At 40.8% G+C, this 20,188-nt stretch overlaps 1 protein-coding gene across 2 annotated transcripts in view; it reads right to left on the minus strand.

Moving 5' to 3' along the window:
- NPC1 (NPC intracellular cholesterol transporter 1) overlaps positions 1–20,188 on the minus strand; it is a 64,126-nt gene that overhangs the window by 31,713 nt on the left and 12,225 nt on the right. For both annotated transcript variants that reach the window (XM_035270749.3, XM_035270748.3), the window contains exons 2-4: positions 13,994–14,116; positions 12,309–12,415; positions 8,714–8,889 (exon numbers count right to left, since the gene is read on the minus strand). In XM_035270749.3, the coding sequence (XP_035126640.1) occupies positions 8,714–8,889; positions 12,309–12,415; positions 13,994–14,116 (406 nt within the window). The remainder of the gene's footprint in view (positions 1–8,713; positions 8,890–12,308; positions 12,416–13,993; positions 14,117–20,188) is intronic.

Consider the following 20,188-nt stretch of genomic DNA (forward strand, 5'->3'; position numbering starts at 1 on the left):
GGTGTGCACCACCACAACCACCTAATTTTTGTATTTTCAATAGTAATGGAGTTTTACCATGTTGGCCAGGCAGGTCTCGAACTCCTGACCTCAGGTGATCTGCCTGTCTCAACCTCCCAAAGTGCTGGGATTACAGGCCTAAGGCCTGTGTCTGGCCAGTTTTAGTTTTTCCAATCTATACTGAGGTATAGATGTTTGGCTTTTTAAAAAACAGCTTCATTGAGGTATAATTCACATACTGTACAATTTACCCCCTTAAACTACATAATTTAATAGAGGTTAGCATATTCATAGGTATATGCAACCATCACCAGTCAATTTTAGTACATTTTCATCACCTCCAATTAAATCTTGTACTCTAGCTATGCTCGCCTACCTCCCCATCTCCCTAAGCAACCACTGATCTATCTCTATTTAACTATTTCAGACATTTCACATAAATCCAATCATATAATATGCAGTATCTCATGACCAGCTTCTTTCATTTAGCATAATGTTGTCAAGGTTCATGCCTATTGTGGCATGTATCAATACTTCCTTTTTGTGGCCAAACATTTCACTGTACAGATATACGTTTTGTTTATCCATGTATCAGATGAGTTGTTTCCACATTTTGGCTATTATCAGTAATGCTGCTATAAGCATTTGTATATAAGTGTTTGTGTCAGCCTATGTTTTCATTCGTCTTGTGGGTGGAATTGATGGGTCATATGGTAGTTCTATGTTTGTTTCAGGAACTGCCAGAGTTTTCCAGAGTGGTTATACCACTTTACATCACCACCAGCAATGCTTTTTCTTTTTGAGATAGGATCTCATTCCATCACCCAGACTGGAGTGCAGTGGCATGATCTTGGCTCACTGCAACCTCTGCTTCTCAGGCTCAAGTGATCCTCCCATCTCACCCTCTCAAGTTGCTGGGACTACAGATATGCACCACCATACCCAGCTAATTTTTTTGCAAAGATTTGAGAGCACCATGTTGCCCAGGCTGCTCTCAAACTCCTGAGCTAAGGTGATCCACCTGCCTTGGCCTCCCGAAGTGCTGGGATTACAGGTGTGAGCCACTGTGCCCAGCCAATGTTTTTGTTTTTGGGATTTCTTTATAATAAAGGTTCCTATTTCTTCACAGCCTTGCCAACACTTCTTGTTATCCGACTTTGATTCTAGCCATCCTGGTGGGTGTCAAGTGGTATCTCACTGTGGTTTTGATTTGTATTTCCCTGATGACTCATAATGTTGAACATCTCTCATGTGCTTGTTGGCTATTTGAATATCTTCCTTGGAGAAACAAGTCTACTCTATTCAGATCTTTTGCCATTTTAAATTGGGTTATTTATCTATCATTGAGTAGTAAGATTTCTTTTTGTTTTTTTTTCGGAGACAGAGTCTAGCTCTGTTGCCCAGGCTGGAGTGCAGTGGCACAATCTCAGCTCACTGCAACCTCCATCTCCCAGGTTCAAGCAATTGTCCTGCCTCAGCCTCCTGAGTAGCTGGGATTACAGGCACCCACCATCATGCCTGGCTAATTTTTGTATTTTAGTAGAGACAAGGTTTCACTATTTTGGCCAGGCTGTTCTCGAACTCCTGACCTCAGATGATCTGCCTGCCTCAGCCTCCCAAAGTGCTGGGATTACAGGCATGAACCACTGTGCCCAGCCAAGAGTTCTTTATGTAGTCTAGATACAAGTCCCTTATTAAATACACAATTTGCAAATATTTTCTTTTCCTTTTGAGATAGGGTCTCACTCTAGTCACCCAGGTTGGAGTGCAGTTTGCTCAGTGCTGTCTCCCTGGGTTCAAGCAATCCTCCTGCCTCAGATGCCTATGAAGCTGGGACCACAGGTACATGCCACCATTCCTGGATAAATTTTTTTTTTTTTTTAATTTTTTATTGGATTTTAGGTAAATTTTTTTTTTTTTTGAGATGGAGTTTTGCTCTTGTCGCCCCAGGCTGGAGTGCAATGGAGGGATCCTGGCTTACTGCAACTTCTGCCTCTCAGATTCAAGCCATTCTCCTGCCTTAGCCTCCCGAATAGCTGGAATTACAGGCACACGCCACCACTCCTGGCTAATTGTATTTTTAGTAGAGACGGGGTTTCTCCATGTTGGTCAGGCTGGTCTTCAACTCCTGACCTCAAGTGATCCACCCGCCTTGGCCTCCCAAAGTGTTAGAATTACAGGCGTGAGCAACCACGCCCGGCCCATGCCTGGATAATGTGTGTGTGTGTGTGTGTGTGTGTGTGTGTGTGTGTGTGCGCGTGTGGACACAGGGTCTCACTTTGTCATCCAGGCCGGTGTTGAATTCCTGGGCTCAAGCAAGCCTCCTGCCTCAGCCTCCCAAACTGCTGTGATAACAGGTATGAGTCACTGGGCACAGCCTTCTTGTCTTTTCTTGATGGTGTCCTCTGAAATACAAACTTTTTTATTTTAATGAAGCCCAATTAATCTTTTTTTGTTGTTGCTCATGTTTTTGGTTTCATATTTAAGAATCAAGTGCCAAATATGAGGCCATGCAAATTTAATCCCTATGTTTTATTCTGTTTTATAGTTTTAGCTCTTACATTTAGGTGTTTGATCCATTTGAGTTAATTTCCTTAATATATGGTGTGAGGTAGGGTCCAATTTCTTTTTTTTTGCATGTGTATATCCAGTTATTGCAGCACCATTTGATAAAGACTATTCTTTTCTCATTGAATGGCCCTGGCACCCTTGTCAAAAATCAGTTGACCACAGATATATTATTTATTCTCAGTTAGATGTGATTGGTCTATATGTCTATCTTTATTTCTTTATTTCAGTACCACACTGTCTTGATTTCCATTGCTTAATTTTGACTAAGAAGTGTGAGTCTTCCTACTTTGTTCTTTTTTTCAGGGTTGTTTTACTACCAGTCCCTCAAATTTCCATGTGAATTTCAGAATCAGCTTGTCAATTTCTACAAAGAAGTCATTTGGGATTATAACAGAGATTGCCCTAAATCTATAAAACAACTTGGAGAATACTGGCATCTAAACAATATTAAGTCTTCCAATCCATAAACATGGAATGTCTTTCCATTTATTTAGATCCTCATTAATCTCTGAATAATGTTCTTTAGTTTTAAAGTGTTTTATACTTCTGTAATAGTTACTCCTAAGTATTTCCCATATTATAGTACATGGAATTATTTTCCTGTTTTCACTTTGAGATTGCCCATTGAAAGTGTATAGGAATACAAATGATTTAGTATAACGAATTTTCTCTAAGTCTGAGGATTCATCCCTTATCCATTATGGAAAATACTTACTATCCCTTTGATTATTATTGTCTCTCCCCAATTCTTTGGAATTTCTCATGTTATCCTATATGTCATTTCTTTAATGATTTATAGATCTTTATATCTCTAAGCTGTTTTCTGGGTAATTCCTTAATATCTTCCAGCTTACCATTTAATTTTCAGGTTTTATTAGATATTTCAAGCATACAAAAAATATGGAGAATAATACAATTCTCATTTCCTCATTACCCAGTTAATTATCAGTCTTACCATTTTACACTTGCCTCAACATTAAAAAATAATGGACTCGGCCAGGTGCAGTGACTCACACCTGTCATTCCAGCACTTTGGGAGGCTGAGGTGGGAGGATCACTTGAATCCAGGAGTTTGAGACCAGCCTAGACAACAAAGCAAGAGGCTATCTCTACAAAAAAAAAAATTTTTTTTTAATTAGCCATATGTGGTAGCATATGCCTGTGGTTCCAACTATTCAGGAGGCTGAGGCAGGAGGAATGCCTGACCTAGGAGGTTGAGGCTACAGTGAGCTATGAATGCATCACTATACTCCAGCCTGGGTGACAAAACAAAACCTTGACTCTATTTCATAATAATGCATGATTCAAAACAATTGGCTATGGCATAATAAAAATAAATAAATCAATAAAAATAATAATGCACTATAGGCCAGGTGTGGTGGCTCACACCTAGAATCCCAACAGTTAGGAAGACCAAGGCGGGAGGATCACTTAAGGCCAGGAGTTCAAGACCAGCCTCACCCACATAGTGACACCCATCTCTTCCAAAAAATGAAGACTTAAACACACACACAATCTATACATTCAGTTGAAGCTCCCCAATGAGCCCTCCCTGCCAGCAGTCAGTCCCTTCCCTAAGGTAAACGCAATCCTGAATTTGAATCCTTCCCATGCATTTTTCTGTACTTGTATGTTTTGTAAGTATGTAGCACTTTTGTTTTAAAATGTCACACATTATAGTATCATACAGAGTATTTTTACCACCTAAAAATCTTCTGTGCTCTGCTCATGCCTTCCTCCCTAACACATAGCAACCACTAGCTTTTTATTATCTCCACAGTTTTGCCTTTTCTATATTGTCATATACTGGAATCATATAGTAAGTAGTCTTTTCAGATTGGCTTTCCTTAGTAATAAGATTTAAGGTTCGTCCATGCATTTTCACGGCTGGATAGCACTTTTTTGCACTGAATAATATTCATTGTATGGATATAGCGGTTTACCCATTCACCTGAGGGAAATCTTGGTGGCTTCCAAATGTTGGCATCTATGAACAAAGCTGCTATAAATATCCATGTGCAGGTTTTGGCGTAGACACATTTTTAACTCATTTGGGCGAATACCAAGAAGTATGATTAGTTTTGTAAGAAACCGCTAAACTATCTTTCAAGGTGGCTGTACTCCCACCATCAATGAATGAGAGTTCATTGCCAGCATTTGGTGTTGCAGGGGTTTTGAATTTTGGCCACCGTTAAGATGTGTAGTGGTACTCATTGTTTTAATTTATAATTCTCTAATGACATAATGTTGAGTGTCACTTTTCATGTACTTATTTATCACCTGTATGCCTTCTTTGGTGAGGTTTCTGTTCAGGTTGTTTTGTCCATTTTTCAAATGGGCTGTTTGCTCTCTCATTTTTGAATTTTAAGAGTTATTTGTATATTTATATTTTGAGTAACAGTGCTTACTAAGATATGTCTTTGGCAAACACTTGCTCCCAATCTGTCATGTCTTCTCATCCTTTTGAGGTCTTCAGTTTTTCATAATCCAATAATGTTACAGTGGATGTTATTACATGGGTCTTATATGGGTCTCCCGGTTTATATGCATTTATAGTTTCTCTAGGGCAGGCATCTATAAGTGAAATATCTGAGAGGAAGGTTATCTTCAACTTTACTACGTATTGCAAAACTGTTTGGTTTTCAAACAACTGCACCAAATTATGGTCACAAGTGGTAGAGTGTATTAGTATCCCTATTCTTCACATTTTCACCAATAGTTGGAATTGACCAACTTTTTAATTTGTGCCAAGCTGATGAGGTATAACATGGTAGTATACTGTTTCAATCTGCATTTTGCTGACTGCTCTAGATAGTTGTTTATATTCATAAATATTTCCCTTATGGTTTCTGCTTTTCCTTTCCTGTCTAGAAATCTTTCCTTTATCTTAAAGGCATAAAGATATTCTATATTTACTTTAAAAAATTTCCAATTGGGATTTTTAATCTACACAATTTATTTATTTATTTATTTATTTATTTTTTGAAAAAGAGAAAAAGAAGGGGGAAAAAAGAAAAAGAGGGAAAAAGGAATATTACTTCATTCCTAAAATGGGTTTCAATAATGGCCGATCAATATTTTGAGTGTTTAAAGTGGTTAATGCATATTTTATGTTTAAAATGGAGACCTCTATTGTGTTTATTTGTTCTGGCTCTGAGTTCAAGTCCTGGATATCGTTATCAATTTGTTGTCTCGTTGAATCTAAATCTCACTATGTGTCTTATGTATCTGGGTGTTAAGATCTCTTATTGTTACATTAATCCTTTTACCCTTGCATCCTTGTAGCTTGGAAATCTATTTTATTAAGTGTGAGAATTGCAACTCCTGCTTTTTATTTATTTATTTTTGCTCTCCATTTGGTTGGTGAGTTTTTTTCCATCCCCTTGTTTTGAGTCTTTGTATATCTTTAGATATAGCGTTAGATTTTGTGGATAATGTGTATTTTGTGTGTTTAAAATGGAGAGCTCTATTGAGTTTATTTGTTCTGGGTCTTAGTTTCAGTCCCGGATATCGTTATCAATTTTCTGTCTCGTTGAATCTAAATCTCATTATGGGTCTTATGTATCTGGGTGTTAAGATCTCTTACTATTACATTAATCCTTTTACCCTTGTATCCTTGTAGCTTTGAAATCTATTTTGTCAAATATGAATATTGCAACTCCTGCTTTTTATTTATTTATTTTTGCTCTCCATTTGGTTGGTAAGTTTTTTTTTTTCCAACCCTTTATTTTGAGTCTATGTATATCTTTGGATATACCATTAGATTCTGTCTGTATCTTTTGATTGGGAGATTTGGTTGATTTAAATTTAGGGTTGCTGCCATTTGATATTAACTGGCTATTTTGTCCTTTCGTTGATAAAAATTCTTCTTTATGTTAATGCTCTTTACTTTTTGGTGTATTTTTAGAAAGGGTCATACTGGTTGTTCCTTTCTGTGTATAATGCTTCTTTTAGAAGTTCTTGTAAAGCAGACCTGGTGGTAATAAAATCTCTGAGTACTTGCTCGTTCCTAAAAGATTTTATTTTTCCTTGAAATGTAAAGCTTAAATTGGCAGGATATGAAATTCTGGGCTGAAAGTTCTGTTGATTAAGTATATTGAATATTGGCCCCCACTCTCTTCTAGCTTGTAGGGTTTCCATTGAGAGATCTGCTGTAAGCCTAATAGGCTTACCTTTATGGGTAACTTGATCTTTCTCTCTGGCTGCCCTTAATATTTTCTCCTTCGATTCGATCTTGGTGAATCTAACGATTATGTGCCTTGGGGTTGGTCTTCTTGAGGAATGTCTTTGTGGTGTTCTCTGTATTGCCTGGGGTTGAATAGTGTCCTGCTTTGCTAAATTAGGAAAATTTTCCTGGATAATGTCCTGGAGAGTATTTTCCAGCTTGAATTCATTCTCTCCGTCACATTCAGGTACACCAATCAAGCGTATATTAGGTCTTTTCACATAGTCCCATATTGCTTGGAGACTTTGCTCATTCCGTTTTATCCTTTTTTCTCTATTCTTGTCTTGTCATTTTGTTTCATTAAGTTGGTCTTCGACCTCTGATACCCTTTCTTCTGCTTGATCCATTCGGCTGTTTAAGCTTGTACATATTTCACTAAGTTCTCGTGTTGTATTTTTCAACTCCATAAGTTCATTTGTATTCCTCTCTATATTGTCTATTCTTTTCAACATTTCATCTAACCTTTTTTCCAAGTTCTTAGTTTCTTTACATTGGGTTAGAACAAGTTCCTTTAACTCCCAGAAGTTTCTTATCATCCACCTTTTAAAGCCTACTTCAGATAATGGAACACAGTCCTTTTCCATCAGGGCTTGTTCCGTTACTGATGAGTTTTTTTCCATCAGGGCTTGTTCGGTTGCTTATGAGTCCTTTTCCATCAGGGCTTGTTCCGTTGCTGATGGGTTCTGATTTTGAGTATACTCGGCCTTCTTAGGCTGTTTTTTTCCCTTTATTGTAGATGAACCACCTTTCTAATTAGGTTTCTGAGTCGATGTCCGACTTATTGATTCCCAGTGCTGGGTTCCGAGCAACCCACTGTGGCGGCCTAAATAGCAGCGATAAGACTGATGGTGCTCTTCTGCCCGGGAATCTCTGGTCTGGCTTCCCTCTTGAGTCCGCAACAAGTGGCTCTGACTTCCCGGAGCTCCAAACACCGGTCAGTAGGGGAAGCAGTCCCGTTGGCTCTGCATGAAGAGCTGCTGCGCCGAGACACCGGCAAAACCACTGCGGCAGCCACAAGAGTCGCGCTGGCGACCCGTGGGGCTCCTCCACTGGGAATCGGCTAATCGGTGAGTGACGAAAATTCGTCTAAAGATGTGGCGTCGTCTCGTTCTCTGAGCTTTCACTGGGAGCTACAATCCTGAGCTGTTAGTGGTCGGCCATCTTCAATTTATTTTTTATTATATGTAAAAATTAAAATTAGATAATCTATTTTTTCATCCCATTTATCAACCAGCCCACCTTTTCTCTCAATGATTTGTTATGACACATGTGTTACACATCCACTTTCCATATATGCAGGCTTCTGTTTCTGGACAAAATGATCTTTCTCCAGTCAGGTTGCTTTCTGTGTCACATCTTTTGGATTCCTAAGTGCCTTATGTTCTGTTGCTTTGTGAATGAGACCTTTTTTCTATTGAATTTTTTGTTACCTTTTTAACTTTGTCATTATAATTAAATGTTGTATGTTGGTCAATGCTGGGGGGTCATTTCTGCTATTTGTTAGACCTGCTGACTTTCCTTTATGGTGATCTGATTCTTCAGTCATGATCTCTTCTCTGGCAACTATTAATAGTTCTATTTCCTCAGTCTTGCAGTAATTTATGACATTACGCAACTCATGTCTGCTAGAATCAAAGATCCAATGGTTACTGAAGTGTATGGATGCAAACTTGCACATACTAAAATTTTCCATGTGGACAGTTAAAGTTAGGGGGAGTTAAAGCAAAAGCTTTAAGGAGATTGTTATATTGGTTGTAGTTCAAGTCCCAGGATATAAGCAAAGCAATAACTCCTATTTCCTGGCCAATGGAACTGAAAACTGTGATCTTTCAGAGTTGACAGGACAACTAAAAGGAACAATTTGCTCTGCTGTCCTGATGCCAGCTTTAAAAGAGGAATAATTGAAAGTTTACTTACCGTTGGCAAAACTCTGTCCAACATAGTACTGTAACTCTTTTACATTTGTTTTCGTCTGGTTTGTAACAGGATCAACATAATCTTCAGTTGCTGTAACATTCAAAAACTGACTCTGTCGAGGGCTACATGTCAGCTCACAAAACAGGTTCAGTAGGTTATAAAAACAGGATGGACATCTGAAGGAAAAGTAAATTAGATTCTGCATGATTTCACACATAATAGGGCCAGCTAAACAATTTAAAATAGACAAAGAATATTTTAAACTTATTGTAAGGTGACAAATTACTAAGAGAACATATTAAAAATCAGCAATTCTAAACTTAAAACCTCATGTTAAAATAAAGGCACACTTTTTAAAAGTGCCCTAATTACTTACTGTATTTCTTATGTCCGATTATAATTTCAAAAAGAGAAAGATGCTTCTCTGAATTCTGTACTTTATAATTTAGAGACATATATTCTCTGACCTAGAGTAAAGGGACTTTGGAGTATCATGGAGACAATTATTATTATTACTATTTTTGAGACAGGGTCTCACTTTTTCACCCAGGCTGAGTACAGTGGCATGATCACAGCTCACTGCAATCTTGAACTCCCAGGCTCAAGTAATCCTCCCACCTCAGCCTCCCAAGTAGCTAGGACTACTGGCACAAACCACCACAGCTGGCTAATTAAAAAATTTTTTTTGTAGAGACAGGATGGTCTCAAACTCCTAAACTCAAGCAACCCTCCTGCCTTGGTCTCCAAAGTGCTGGACATGAGCCACTGCACCAGTTGACAGTTTTGATTAAGAAGAAAATAAAATAAAATGATGAGCATTATCATGAGAATCTTCATCTTATAACCGATTGAAAGGTTTTCTTCCAAACCCTAGAAAATCCCCAGACCCTCCTGAAACACACGAAGAAATCCCCGTGTTTTGTAAAGACAGAGAACAGCAAAGGTCTTTTCTGGTTGCATGCACTTCAGGAGCATACAAATTTCACAAGAACCATAAGCTGCCTGCTATCCTTCAGGTTCAAAGTTTAAGCTCCTAATGTTGACTTGTTACATAGCAAAAGAACTCTCTTTTCCCTTTGGTCCACTGTTACTTGCAAAAGCTATTGTTTCATTAGACTTGCATTCTTGCAACAAAACCAATCAAGATTTCTTTATACTCTGATCCAGTCCCAGTGACCAAGTAAAACAAAGAATGAAAAAAGTGTGTCCCAGCCTTCAACAGCCTCTGTTCCAGTGAAGGAGACAGAGAAGCACAGACTCTCTTTCTTTCAGGAGCCCCAGTGCTTTACTGCAACAAAGCCAGAAACTACAATTACATTATTCTAATAGGAATCACTCTTGGGATGCACAGTTTTCAAACTTTTTCCATGTTACTACATTTAATGCCCACAGTCACTATTTTGACAGCTGCATATTTTTCCAAATATCTGGTTGGTTGTCCTATTTACTTTTATAAATCAAGCTTTGGTGTCTCTGATAACATGGAGAATGGTTGGCTATCTTTTTATGTTTATGTCCACCTACGGTGGATACTAAATAAATGTGTTTTGACTGAGTTTACAAGGCTCCAATTTGGCTCTATCAACGTCCACAAGCCTTTCATAGGATGTGCTGGCCCAATTAGAGTCTCAACTTTGGTTGTCCTGAAAAAACAATTTAGTGGTGGTTTTCTATTCTCTATTGTCAACTTCTGTTAAGAAGCAGAATTTCTTCACTGGCCAACTTGTACCCTATCACCACCTGCAGTGATACTTGCACAGAGCAGCATTTTCCCTTTTAAATATTTGCTTCCCAAACATCTTTACCAGAGTGCTTTAGTCTGAAAAATTTAGAAAGATATCACAATCTGCTGTTTTAAAGACCATCACCATCTTGTTCTTTTACATATTTGAGAATTGCTGGGTAGGCCTAGAGAACATCTACTACCAAGCTCTTTTTCACTGCTCACAGTGAACTCTTTGTCACAGCCAACAGATCAGACAGAAAACTAAGTCTGATAAAACCAGCCAGCTACACCAGAACAAGCTTGTTAACAGTTCCCCAAAGCCAGCTCTACTGAGGACCTGACTCTAGCACATCCCTTCACCAGAGGGAGAGACAAGAATGATATGCAAAGCAGGGGATGGGGGGAGAAGAAGGACTGCATGATAAGAGTCTAAGGCCAGGCACCTGAGCAGGACCACTAGGAACCTCTCTTCCAAACAGTGCACAGCTCAAGTCTGAAAGGAGCCTGGCCACAGTGCAGACATCTCAGAGGAAACCAAGCATCAACTCTGAACGCAACTGGGAAGTGAACTAAGTCTGATAATTACTGTTTTTCTCTTTATTTCTGACAAATTTTAAGAGTATGTTCTTAAAATAAAACAAAAACTGACTTAAAAAAATTGGCTGGGCACGGTGGTTCATACCTATAATCCCAGCACTCTGGGAGGCTAAGGTGGAAGGATCATTTGAGGCCAGGAGTTCAAGATTGGCCTGGTCAACACAGGAGACCCCCATTTCTAGAAAAAGAATACAAATTAGGCTGGGTGCAGTGGCTCATGCCTGTAATCCCAGCACTTTGGAAGGCAGAGGCAGAGAACTGCTTGAACCTGGGAAGTGGAAGTTGCACTGAACCAAGATTGTGCCATTGCACTCAACCTGGGTGACAGAGTGAGACTCTATCTCAAAAAAATAAAACAAACTGACCGGAAAAAAAAAAAAAAAAAAAAAAAAACTGGCTGGGCACTGTGGTTCGCACCTATAATCCCGGCACTCTGAGAGTCTAAGGTGGGAGGATAATTTGAGGTCAGGAGTTCAAGACTGGCCTGGCCAACATAGAGAGACCCCATCTCTAGAAAAAGAGTAAAAATTAGGCTGGGTGCAGTGGCTTATGCCTGTAATCCCAGCACTTTGGGAGGCCAAGGTAGGCAGATCACTTGAGGTCAGGGATTCGAGACAAATCTGGCTAACATAGTGAAACCCCGCCTCTACTAAAAATATAAAACTTAGCTGGGCATGGTGGCGTATGTTTGTAATCCCAGCTACTCAGGAGGCTGAGGCAGGAGAATCGCTTGAACCCAAGAGGAAGTTGCAGTGAGCTGAGATCACACCACTGCACTCTAGCCTGGGTGACTGAGCAAGACTCTGTCTCAAAAAAAAAAAAAATTGACAAAGAAAAATAAATAAAATTAGTTGGACATGCCTACAGTCCTAGCTGCTCAGGAGGCTAAGGTAGAATAATCACTGGAGCCTAGGAGGCTTAAGCTGCAGTGAGCTATGATCATACCACACACACACACCACTGCAACTCCAGCCAGGGCAGTACAGTAAGACTCTGTCTCTATTATATACACTTGCACACATGCACACATTATACATAGATGTATATGTATTTTTAATATATAAATACATATTTAAATATATATTCACCCATTTTAAATATATACATATATGTATAAATATATAATATAAATACATTAATATGAAATATCTACATCAATATATACACATATAATATATAAATAAAAATATGTAAACAAAGAATAAATGGAAAGCTGACATTACCGGTTCACAAGTACCTACAGCCCAGTTCTGTTTCCCCAGCAGAACCTACCTGGACAGAAACTGTAGAGGCAGCTGCAGGCTGTCTTTCAGTGTCTGAAGCTGCTGAACATCACAACAGAGACTGACATTGTCAAAGAAGAATCCTGGACAGAGTTCCTTTCAGGTAAAAGGGCACAGATACAGGAGTAGGCAGTAGTTAAAATAAGGTCAACATTCCTCAGTGAACTAACATATTCATTCATGTAATCCTTTTGAAGTACACAGGGGTAAAACACATATTGTGTTTAAAACATTCTTATAGAATTATTTTAAAGTGACACATTTACTACTTATTCATGAGTAGAGGTAGTAGAGATGTTTCTAATTTTCTTTTTATATGGAAGCTTTCTCTCCTTTCCTGACAACAATTTTATGTCTTCTTAGGGTTTTTTGTTTAAGTTCAGCCCGAGTGCTACTTACCATTTCTATTAGTCATTCTAGGGAAAGTTGAAACCTTTAATAATTACAATGAAAGAAGCAAGTGAGGGGCTGGGTGCAGTGGCTCACACCTGTAATCCCCTCACTTTGAGAGGCTGAGGTGGGCAGATCACGAGGTCAGGAGATGGAGACCATCCTGGCCAACATGATGAAACCTCATCTTTACTAAAATCCAAAAAATTAGCTGGGCGTTGTGGCCAGTGCCTGTAATCCCAGCTACTCAGGAGGCTGAGGCAGGAGAATCACTTGAACCCAGGATGGGGAGGTTGCAGTGAGCCAAGATCATGCCCCTGCACTCCAGCCTGGCAACAGAGTAAGACTCCATCTAAAAAAAAAAAAAAAAAGAAAAGAAACAAGTGAGAACAGGTGCTATGGCTCATGCCTGTAATCCCAGCACTTAGGAAGGCTGAGGAGGGAGGAATGCCTGAGCCTAGGAGTTCAAGATCAGCCTAGGCAACATGGAAGTAAAACCCCGTCTCCACAAAACATTTAAAAAAAATTAGCCGGGGTCATGGCACATGCCTGTGGTCCCAGCTACTCGGGACGCTGAGGTGAGAGATTGCTTGAGCTCAGGAGGTCGAGGCTACAGTAAGCTGTGATTACGCCACTGCACTCTGGCCTCCAGCCAGGGCAAAAGAGCAAGGCTGTCTCAGAAACAGAAAAGAAACAAGTAAGCCTAGGAGCTCTATCATCATGTCAACTTGATTTTTGATTACTTTAAGACTCGAAAACCAGCCTTTTACCACGTTTTTTTCCAGTACTAATATCTCTGTGCATCACAGGATGCTAAAAAAGAACAGAAGTCAGAATCTTGGTAGCAGCCAAAATTCACAGGCTCTCAGTGGAACACAGAGGAAACACTAAAATGAACAGGGGACAAGGATGTTAAAGCCACTTAGCAACACAGTCCATTCCAGTCCTGAGATCTAGGAATCAAAACGAGCTAACTTCTAATGTATTTTGCAGACACTACAAGGGCAATATATGAAGTACCAAGATCAGTCTCTATATAATAACCTGCTATTGGGAAACTTTATGAGAGGTATAAAGTCAGCCCCTGAAAAATTAAGCCTTTGGAGTTACAGTGTTACCTTCACTGCCACTGTGTGCTGCAGGTTAGAGTTTTAGAGTTTGGGATAAGACTTAAGCCTATTAGTCTCACCTCTACCTCCACTCTGCAATAACATTTATAGTATAATTACAGAGGATCTTGTGATCAGCATTTTGTGCTTCCAATGCTTAAGATAATGAACTTACCTGCACTAAGTCATATCCATCCTTTGGCAGTGGTTTTGGTGGGCCAGAATATTCGCAATTGTACCTCTTGTCCCCATATGCCATTCCACACTCTCCATACCAAACACAGGACTGTGAAAACACCTAAAGAAAGTCAACACAAACTTCAGTGTCACCAGGGTGTCGATGGTACATTTCAACAGCAAAGTGTGCCCACTCAAGTACAATTACAGAACCTTCCAATGTTACCTGCAAAATGAAGTAACGGCAACAGGCACTTCATATTTTGAAAAATATTCTTTAAATTGACCAAATGCCTATTTGTCAAGTCAGTGAAGTAATGGAAGTTGCTTATTTACATAATTTCTATTTCCTGCTTATTTGCTGATAATAAGAAGCTATAGTTCCATGCACAAAACACTCAGAATCACAGTATAAAGAAAAGCGAGACCGTGAATTGGCAATGATTAAGGCACTATTTTTGCACATCTGTACCAGGAACTATATAAGCTCTAAGTAATGAATATTTCCATATGTATTTAGGTTAATTAATATCAATATGTCATGAGTTACATGAAGAACAAAACCACAAACATCAACACCCCAATGTATAGAGCAAGAATGAACCTCCTGTCCTTGAGATTGAAGCAAAAAGCAAACAATGCGCTAACTTTAAGGAAAACAACTGAAGCAATCTCAAAAGAAAATTTTAAAACCACTTATGTAACGATTTCTCAAAAGCCACTCATATTTCCCATGTGAGAGTCACAAGGCTGTCAGAAAATTCAGTGGAGGGGAGGGGTCAGGGTGAATCATCAAGTCAGTGCCTTGCTCTGAAGGCTGCTGCCCAAAACACACTCGATCCTTTGCCTCAGAATGAACTTAGAACGCCACAGAGGGCCCAGCTCACTAGGGCCCGGGGCTTGCAATCATCTGTTCTACAGGGAAACAGAAGATATCGTGAAGCAGCCATGGCTCCCCTGAACCCTGGCAGAACCCTGGCAGAAAAGTCATAAGAAGGCTAAGTGCGGTGGCTCACACCTGTAATCCCAGCACTTTGGGAGGCCAAGGCAGGCGGATCACAACGTCAGAAGTTCGAGACCAGCCTGGCCAATATGGTGAAACCTCGTCCCTACTAAAAATACAACAATTAGCTAGGTGCGGTGGGGGCGCCTGTAATCCCAGCTACTTGAGAGACTGAGGCAGGAGAATTGCTTGAACACGGGAGGCAGGGGTTGCAGTGAGCTAAGATCGTGCCACTGCACTCCAGCCTGGGTGACAGAGCAAGACTCCAACTCGGGGGAGGGGAAGAAAAGCCATTAAAAAAAATCTGAACAGAAGTCACAACATGAAATTCTCCAGTGACAGTGGCACATGACCTACTCACAGGCTAGAAGCTAAGTCAGTCTGTGTTGGTCCCTCAGTATCAAAATAGAAATCCTCCAAAAAACAAAGAACAAAGAAACAAAAAAAACCCCACAAAATACAAATCCCACAACAGTCCCTGAAGCCCTAAAACATGAGAAAGGTCAGCAGGAGAGTGGGACTTGTATATGTGGGGAAATTCAAGGCATCAATATCATTTTTTCTATGAATTCATTTTTCAGATGTTCTAAAATAAAAATCATGACTTAACTCCTCTTGACTCTTTGAAAGTCATGTTTAGGCCACAAAGGAAGGAAATTATATAAATGAGGAAGTGATAAGCCTTCAACAGAGCCACATACCAAACCTGTGGCAAGCCTCCACCACTATTTTTATATAAAGAGAATCCAATAATTATTCTCATAAACCTGTTGATTCTAAGGAAGAAATATTGCAACTCTGGGTTTCCAACTAATGGTAAAAAGTCCTAATGAGTAAAAGTCATTACCCATCTAACTGAAGTTTGAAAAGGCAAAAGCTAACTACAGAGGTAGAGAAAACTGCTGATGTTTACATGAAATTTTAAATACAAAGAACCCCTCCCCAGACCTTGCAGAACTCTCCAGGGACCTGCCAAGCAGGTCTCTGCCTCAGGGCACTCTGGCTGGTTACCCACAAGCACAGGGGTGAAGGAGACGGACATGTGGTCAACACATTGCAGTTCTGGTCTGCCAAACCGGATGGGTGTCTGGAGTCTAAAATCCCCTTACTCAGCACTTGGTACTATAAATGCAAATAAAGATGACCCATTGCTGTTTAGGTTCCTTTTCACAAAGACTATTCTTTATTTCAAAGCAAGTGTTATTTCCACCCACTTGGTGGAAGAGGGTGGGTGAGAAGGTGGCATGGAGTGGGATCAGGAGTCCTGGGTTCTGATCCCAAGAGCTCATGAGGCTCTCAATAAATGTGCTTGTTGAGCTGGAGCACACCTGGGATCACACCTGGAGCAGGTTCCCTAACCATGTAGGCGTTTTTGTACCTGGGAAATGAGGCTCATAAGCTCTCTCCACCTCACAGGTTCCTGTGAAGATCAAATACGGGCATATCTATACATATATGGTAAGTACTCAGTAAACCACAGAGCATCATGAAATCAAATATAAGGAGTTCTTATTAATGTCTTCTACCTGTTTGGGACCTCAGCAAAGAGGTTCCAAAGACCTAAAATAATAATAACTGAGCCTAAATCTGGGTTTGAATCAACACTCAGGTTTGCTTCTCAAAGTCTTCTTCTACAGACACAGCAGAGAAGCCTGGTGGGGGGCGGGGGGGAGTCATTCTGGCCAGGCATCATGGCTAACACCTATAATCAATCCTAGCACTTTGGGAGGCCAAGGCAGGTGGGTTGCTTGAGCCCAGGAGTTTGAGACCAGCCTGGGCAACATGGTGAAACCCTGTCTCATAAACAACAATAGCCAAAAATTAGCCTAGTGGTACGTGCCCATAGTCCCAGCTACTGCAGAGGCTGAGTGGGAGGATCACTTGAACCCAGGAGGTTGAGGCTGCAATGAGCCAAGATCGCACCACCGCACTCCAACCTGGACAACAGAGCGAGACCCTGTCTCAAAAATAAGTCATCCTGCCTAAAGAAGCAACTTAAGCCAGCAGGGCCCAGAAGGACTCACAAAGCACTGGCAGTGTCTGAGGTTTAGGCACTGTCTTCAATGCTCCTCATATGTTAACTCAATTAATCCTACAACAGTTTGATGAGAGAGGTGTTATTATATCCCTTTTACAGATGCAGAAATGAAGGCACTGAGGCTAAATAACTTGTCCAGAGTCACAGTGGCAAAGCCAGAATTCAAAACAGAGCAGCCAACTCCAGAAACAGACTCTCAATAAAAGATAATCAGCTGCATAATGAAAGTCCTCCGTCTAGCATCACACCCTTCCCGAGCCCTGCCGTGTTCAGGAGCATGAGTACCTGTGCACCACTCAACAGTTGCACCATAGGAGAAGCTCGACCTTCATCCCTTCTTCTCACCAACAGCTGAAAGTGGACAGCCAGCTTCCTGGCCCCCAGGCCTGCCTCTACAGCTGCTCCACCTCAGGGGCCTCCACCTTTCCATCTCCCTCTTCTGTGTTTCTAACCTCATCTCTCTCTCTCCTTTCACCAGCACCTCCCTATAAACACTGCTCTGATTATACCTACAAACCCCTCTCTCAGCTTCAATGAGCTCCAGCTTCTCTCCAGCAGCACTTCCCACTAACTGCCTACAGCCGCAGTGCTTAAGAGGAAACCAATCTTTCCTCTATTTATATTTCCTCCTCTTTTGCCAATTCCTCTTCAACAGAGTTTCAAATGAAAACCTCAGGCACCTTTTGAACCCACCTCCCACAGCCAATCTATCGCTCCCTCCCGGGGAGGCTCCCTCGTGCAGCCTTCTGTTCTCACCCAGATCCCCAGGGTCTCCTGTGCACAGCTGCCTGCCCTTGCCTCTTCCAGAACACTACTCAGTTTTCTGGTGCTCAGAAACTCACAACCCACCCTTCTCACTGTCTGTGCGACAAGCTCCAGACACCTCACTCTGACACTTTCTACAATATTCCAAACCTATCACTCTAACCACCTACCCTTCCTTTCCTCTCTCCCACGCAAAGTAGGACCCCCCTGCCTCTGCCTTGGTCATGCCCTAGGAGCAAGCAAAATTTATGAGAATTGCAAAGTTGTGATGTTGGGAGAAGTTGCAAGAGTATTTTCTTGCCTTTGTCTCAAGACTGTAAAATCCTAGAGGGCAGAGCCTACATGTGATTTTTCCTTTGAAATTCCCTACTATATCACATCTGGGTTCATGAGTGCAGAACTTGTCAAAACTCACAATGAGCTGAGGAAGTACAACTGGATTATCTAAGTTCCAGTTAGATATGAAAAGTGCTGCTTGTTTTGGCGTCTACCCAGAATTTAGTAGTTACACAGCTAGAGAGTTTCTATTTTTAAAGGTGAGGTCATATGGATATTTCACAACATGCTCTAGAGTTTATGATGAGTATGACTGGATATGGAAGTTTCAACAATGACAGCAACAGTTCAGGAAAGGTTAAAAAATGCCCCTTCTATGTCAGCAACTATGGCAACTGCTGAATGGGACCCCATTAAGGAGTTTCATAAGCACACTATCATATGGAAACACTCTGAACTCAGCGAGAATTCTATGGAATAGAATTCCAAAGGATTTCTGCCTTTAGGAAATCCTGCTAAAGCATTAACTAACATATTCAAATACTTACTGAACATCTATTGTTCTCTAGGTATGGGGGTAAAATAAATAAATCAAACAAAAATACTTACTGAACACCAAATGCATTCCTCATTTTCTCAGATACTCTATACAGTAGCATAGCAGAATTTTACAGGTAAGTGAACTTAGGCTCAAAGATATTCTGAGGTCACATGGCTCATAAGTGACACGATTTTGAACACCAAGTTAAGCATTCTCCACCCATCCCCCTTGTCCTTCTGCCTCCCCAACCCCATCTTCTGCACCATATAAACTCTAGTCCAGTTTGTGCAGTGATGTAACCTCAGAATTTGCGAATGCACTGGAGATGAACTGTCCCATCCACGATGAACCTAAACAAGTGTTCCTTCCATACAAACTTGTTCACTTGTAGAAATAATGCCATTCCTATCTTTTGCAGTATCTCTCTAGGCAGTTATCAAGTAATGACTCACTTCTTTAGTACCACTGACAGTCCTCAACCCCAGGGTAGGCCATCCAGCAGAGCTGAGAGTGCAGGGCTTGGCACCAACACTTGTGCCCCTGTCCTGTATTGGTAAAGCTAACGGCAGAACATGGAGAGACACCCAGCTCAAGCTCCAGCAAGCAGATGGAGAAGGGCTGCTGGTTAACTCCCCTGCCTGATTGCTTCTCCAGAGAGCAGAAGCTGGCCTGGCCAGTCAGGACAACACAGGATGGGGTGGAGAAAGTGGCATGGAGAATCCTGTCCAGAGATGAAGCTGCCTGCTGTTTCCTTTGGGGTCAGGGAGGCAGACCAAACAAATATGGCAGGATATTTAGGGTGGAGGCTGCTGGTCTGGTCTAACTTCTATTGATGGAAATCTCTGGAAGTGTTTTATAGGCAACCTGGCATGAACACATCTACATAACAAAGGATAATTTGTGTGTACACCAGGCCTGCCTGCATCTGGGTGTTAAATCATATACTTTTGAGTGTTAGGTGTGCTCATCTAGTCCAACTCTTCGTTTTACAGATAACCCCTTTAGCTTGCAGTTTCTTTAGGTGACTCACCCAAGGTCATATTACTAGTCTTAGACATTTAGGAGACACAAAACTAAAACAAAACTATGAAAGTGGGTGTCGGTATACAATGTCTGCAGTTTTTCCCTATGGAATGTTGACAATGTGGTGACTGAAACATGGGTCAGGTCAGCAGGCTAAACCCATTCCTGATCTATTACGGACTACCAGAAGAGCCACACTGGGGATGGAACCGTGGCTTGAATGAGACTGCTCTACTAGCCAAGTGGAGTATCTGCTGAACACCACATTCAATTAAGCTTGCTAAACACCAACAATCTAGCTGCAATATTTTGAATTTCAGAAAACTAAGGCACAGAAGTCAGAAGATGGCAGGTCAAACGCCCAATCTGCTATCTACTAGCTATGTGACCTTGGGACAAATTTGAGCCTTGATGTCCACATCTATGAAATAGAAATAACAGAATTACACCTACCTTAAAGGGTCTCTGTGAGGATAAAACAAGATTGGATGTGAAGCAATGGAGTACTATGCAAAACTTGGGTAGCTTTTGTCTCTATTCTTATGTA

Source organism: Callithrix jacchus, chromosome 13 (genome assembly GCF_049354715.1).
Source record: "Callithrix jacchus isolate 240 chromosome 13, calJac240_pri, whole genome shotgun sequence".
Taxonomy (NCBI): domain Eukaryota; kingdom Metazoa; phylum Chordata; class Mammalia; order Primates; family Cebidae; genus Callithrix; species Callithrix jacchus.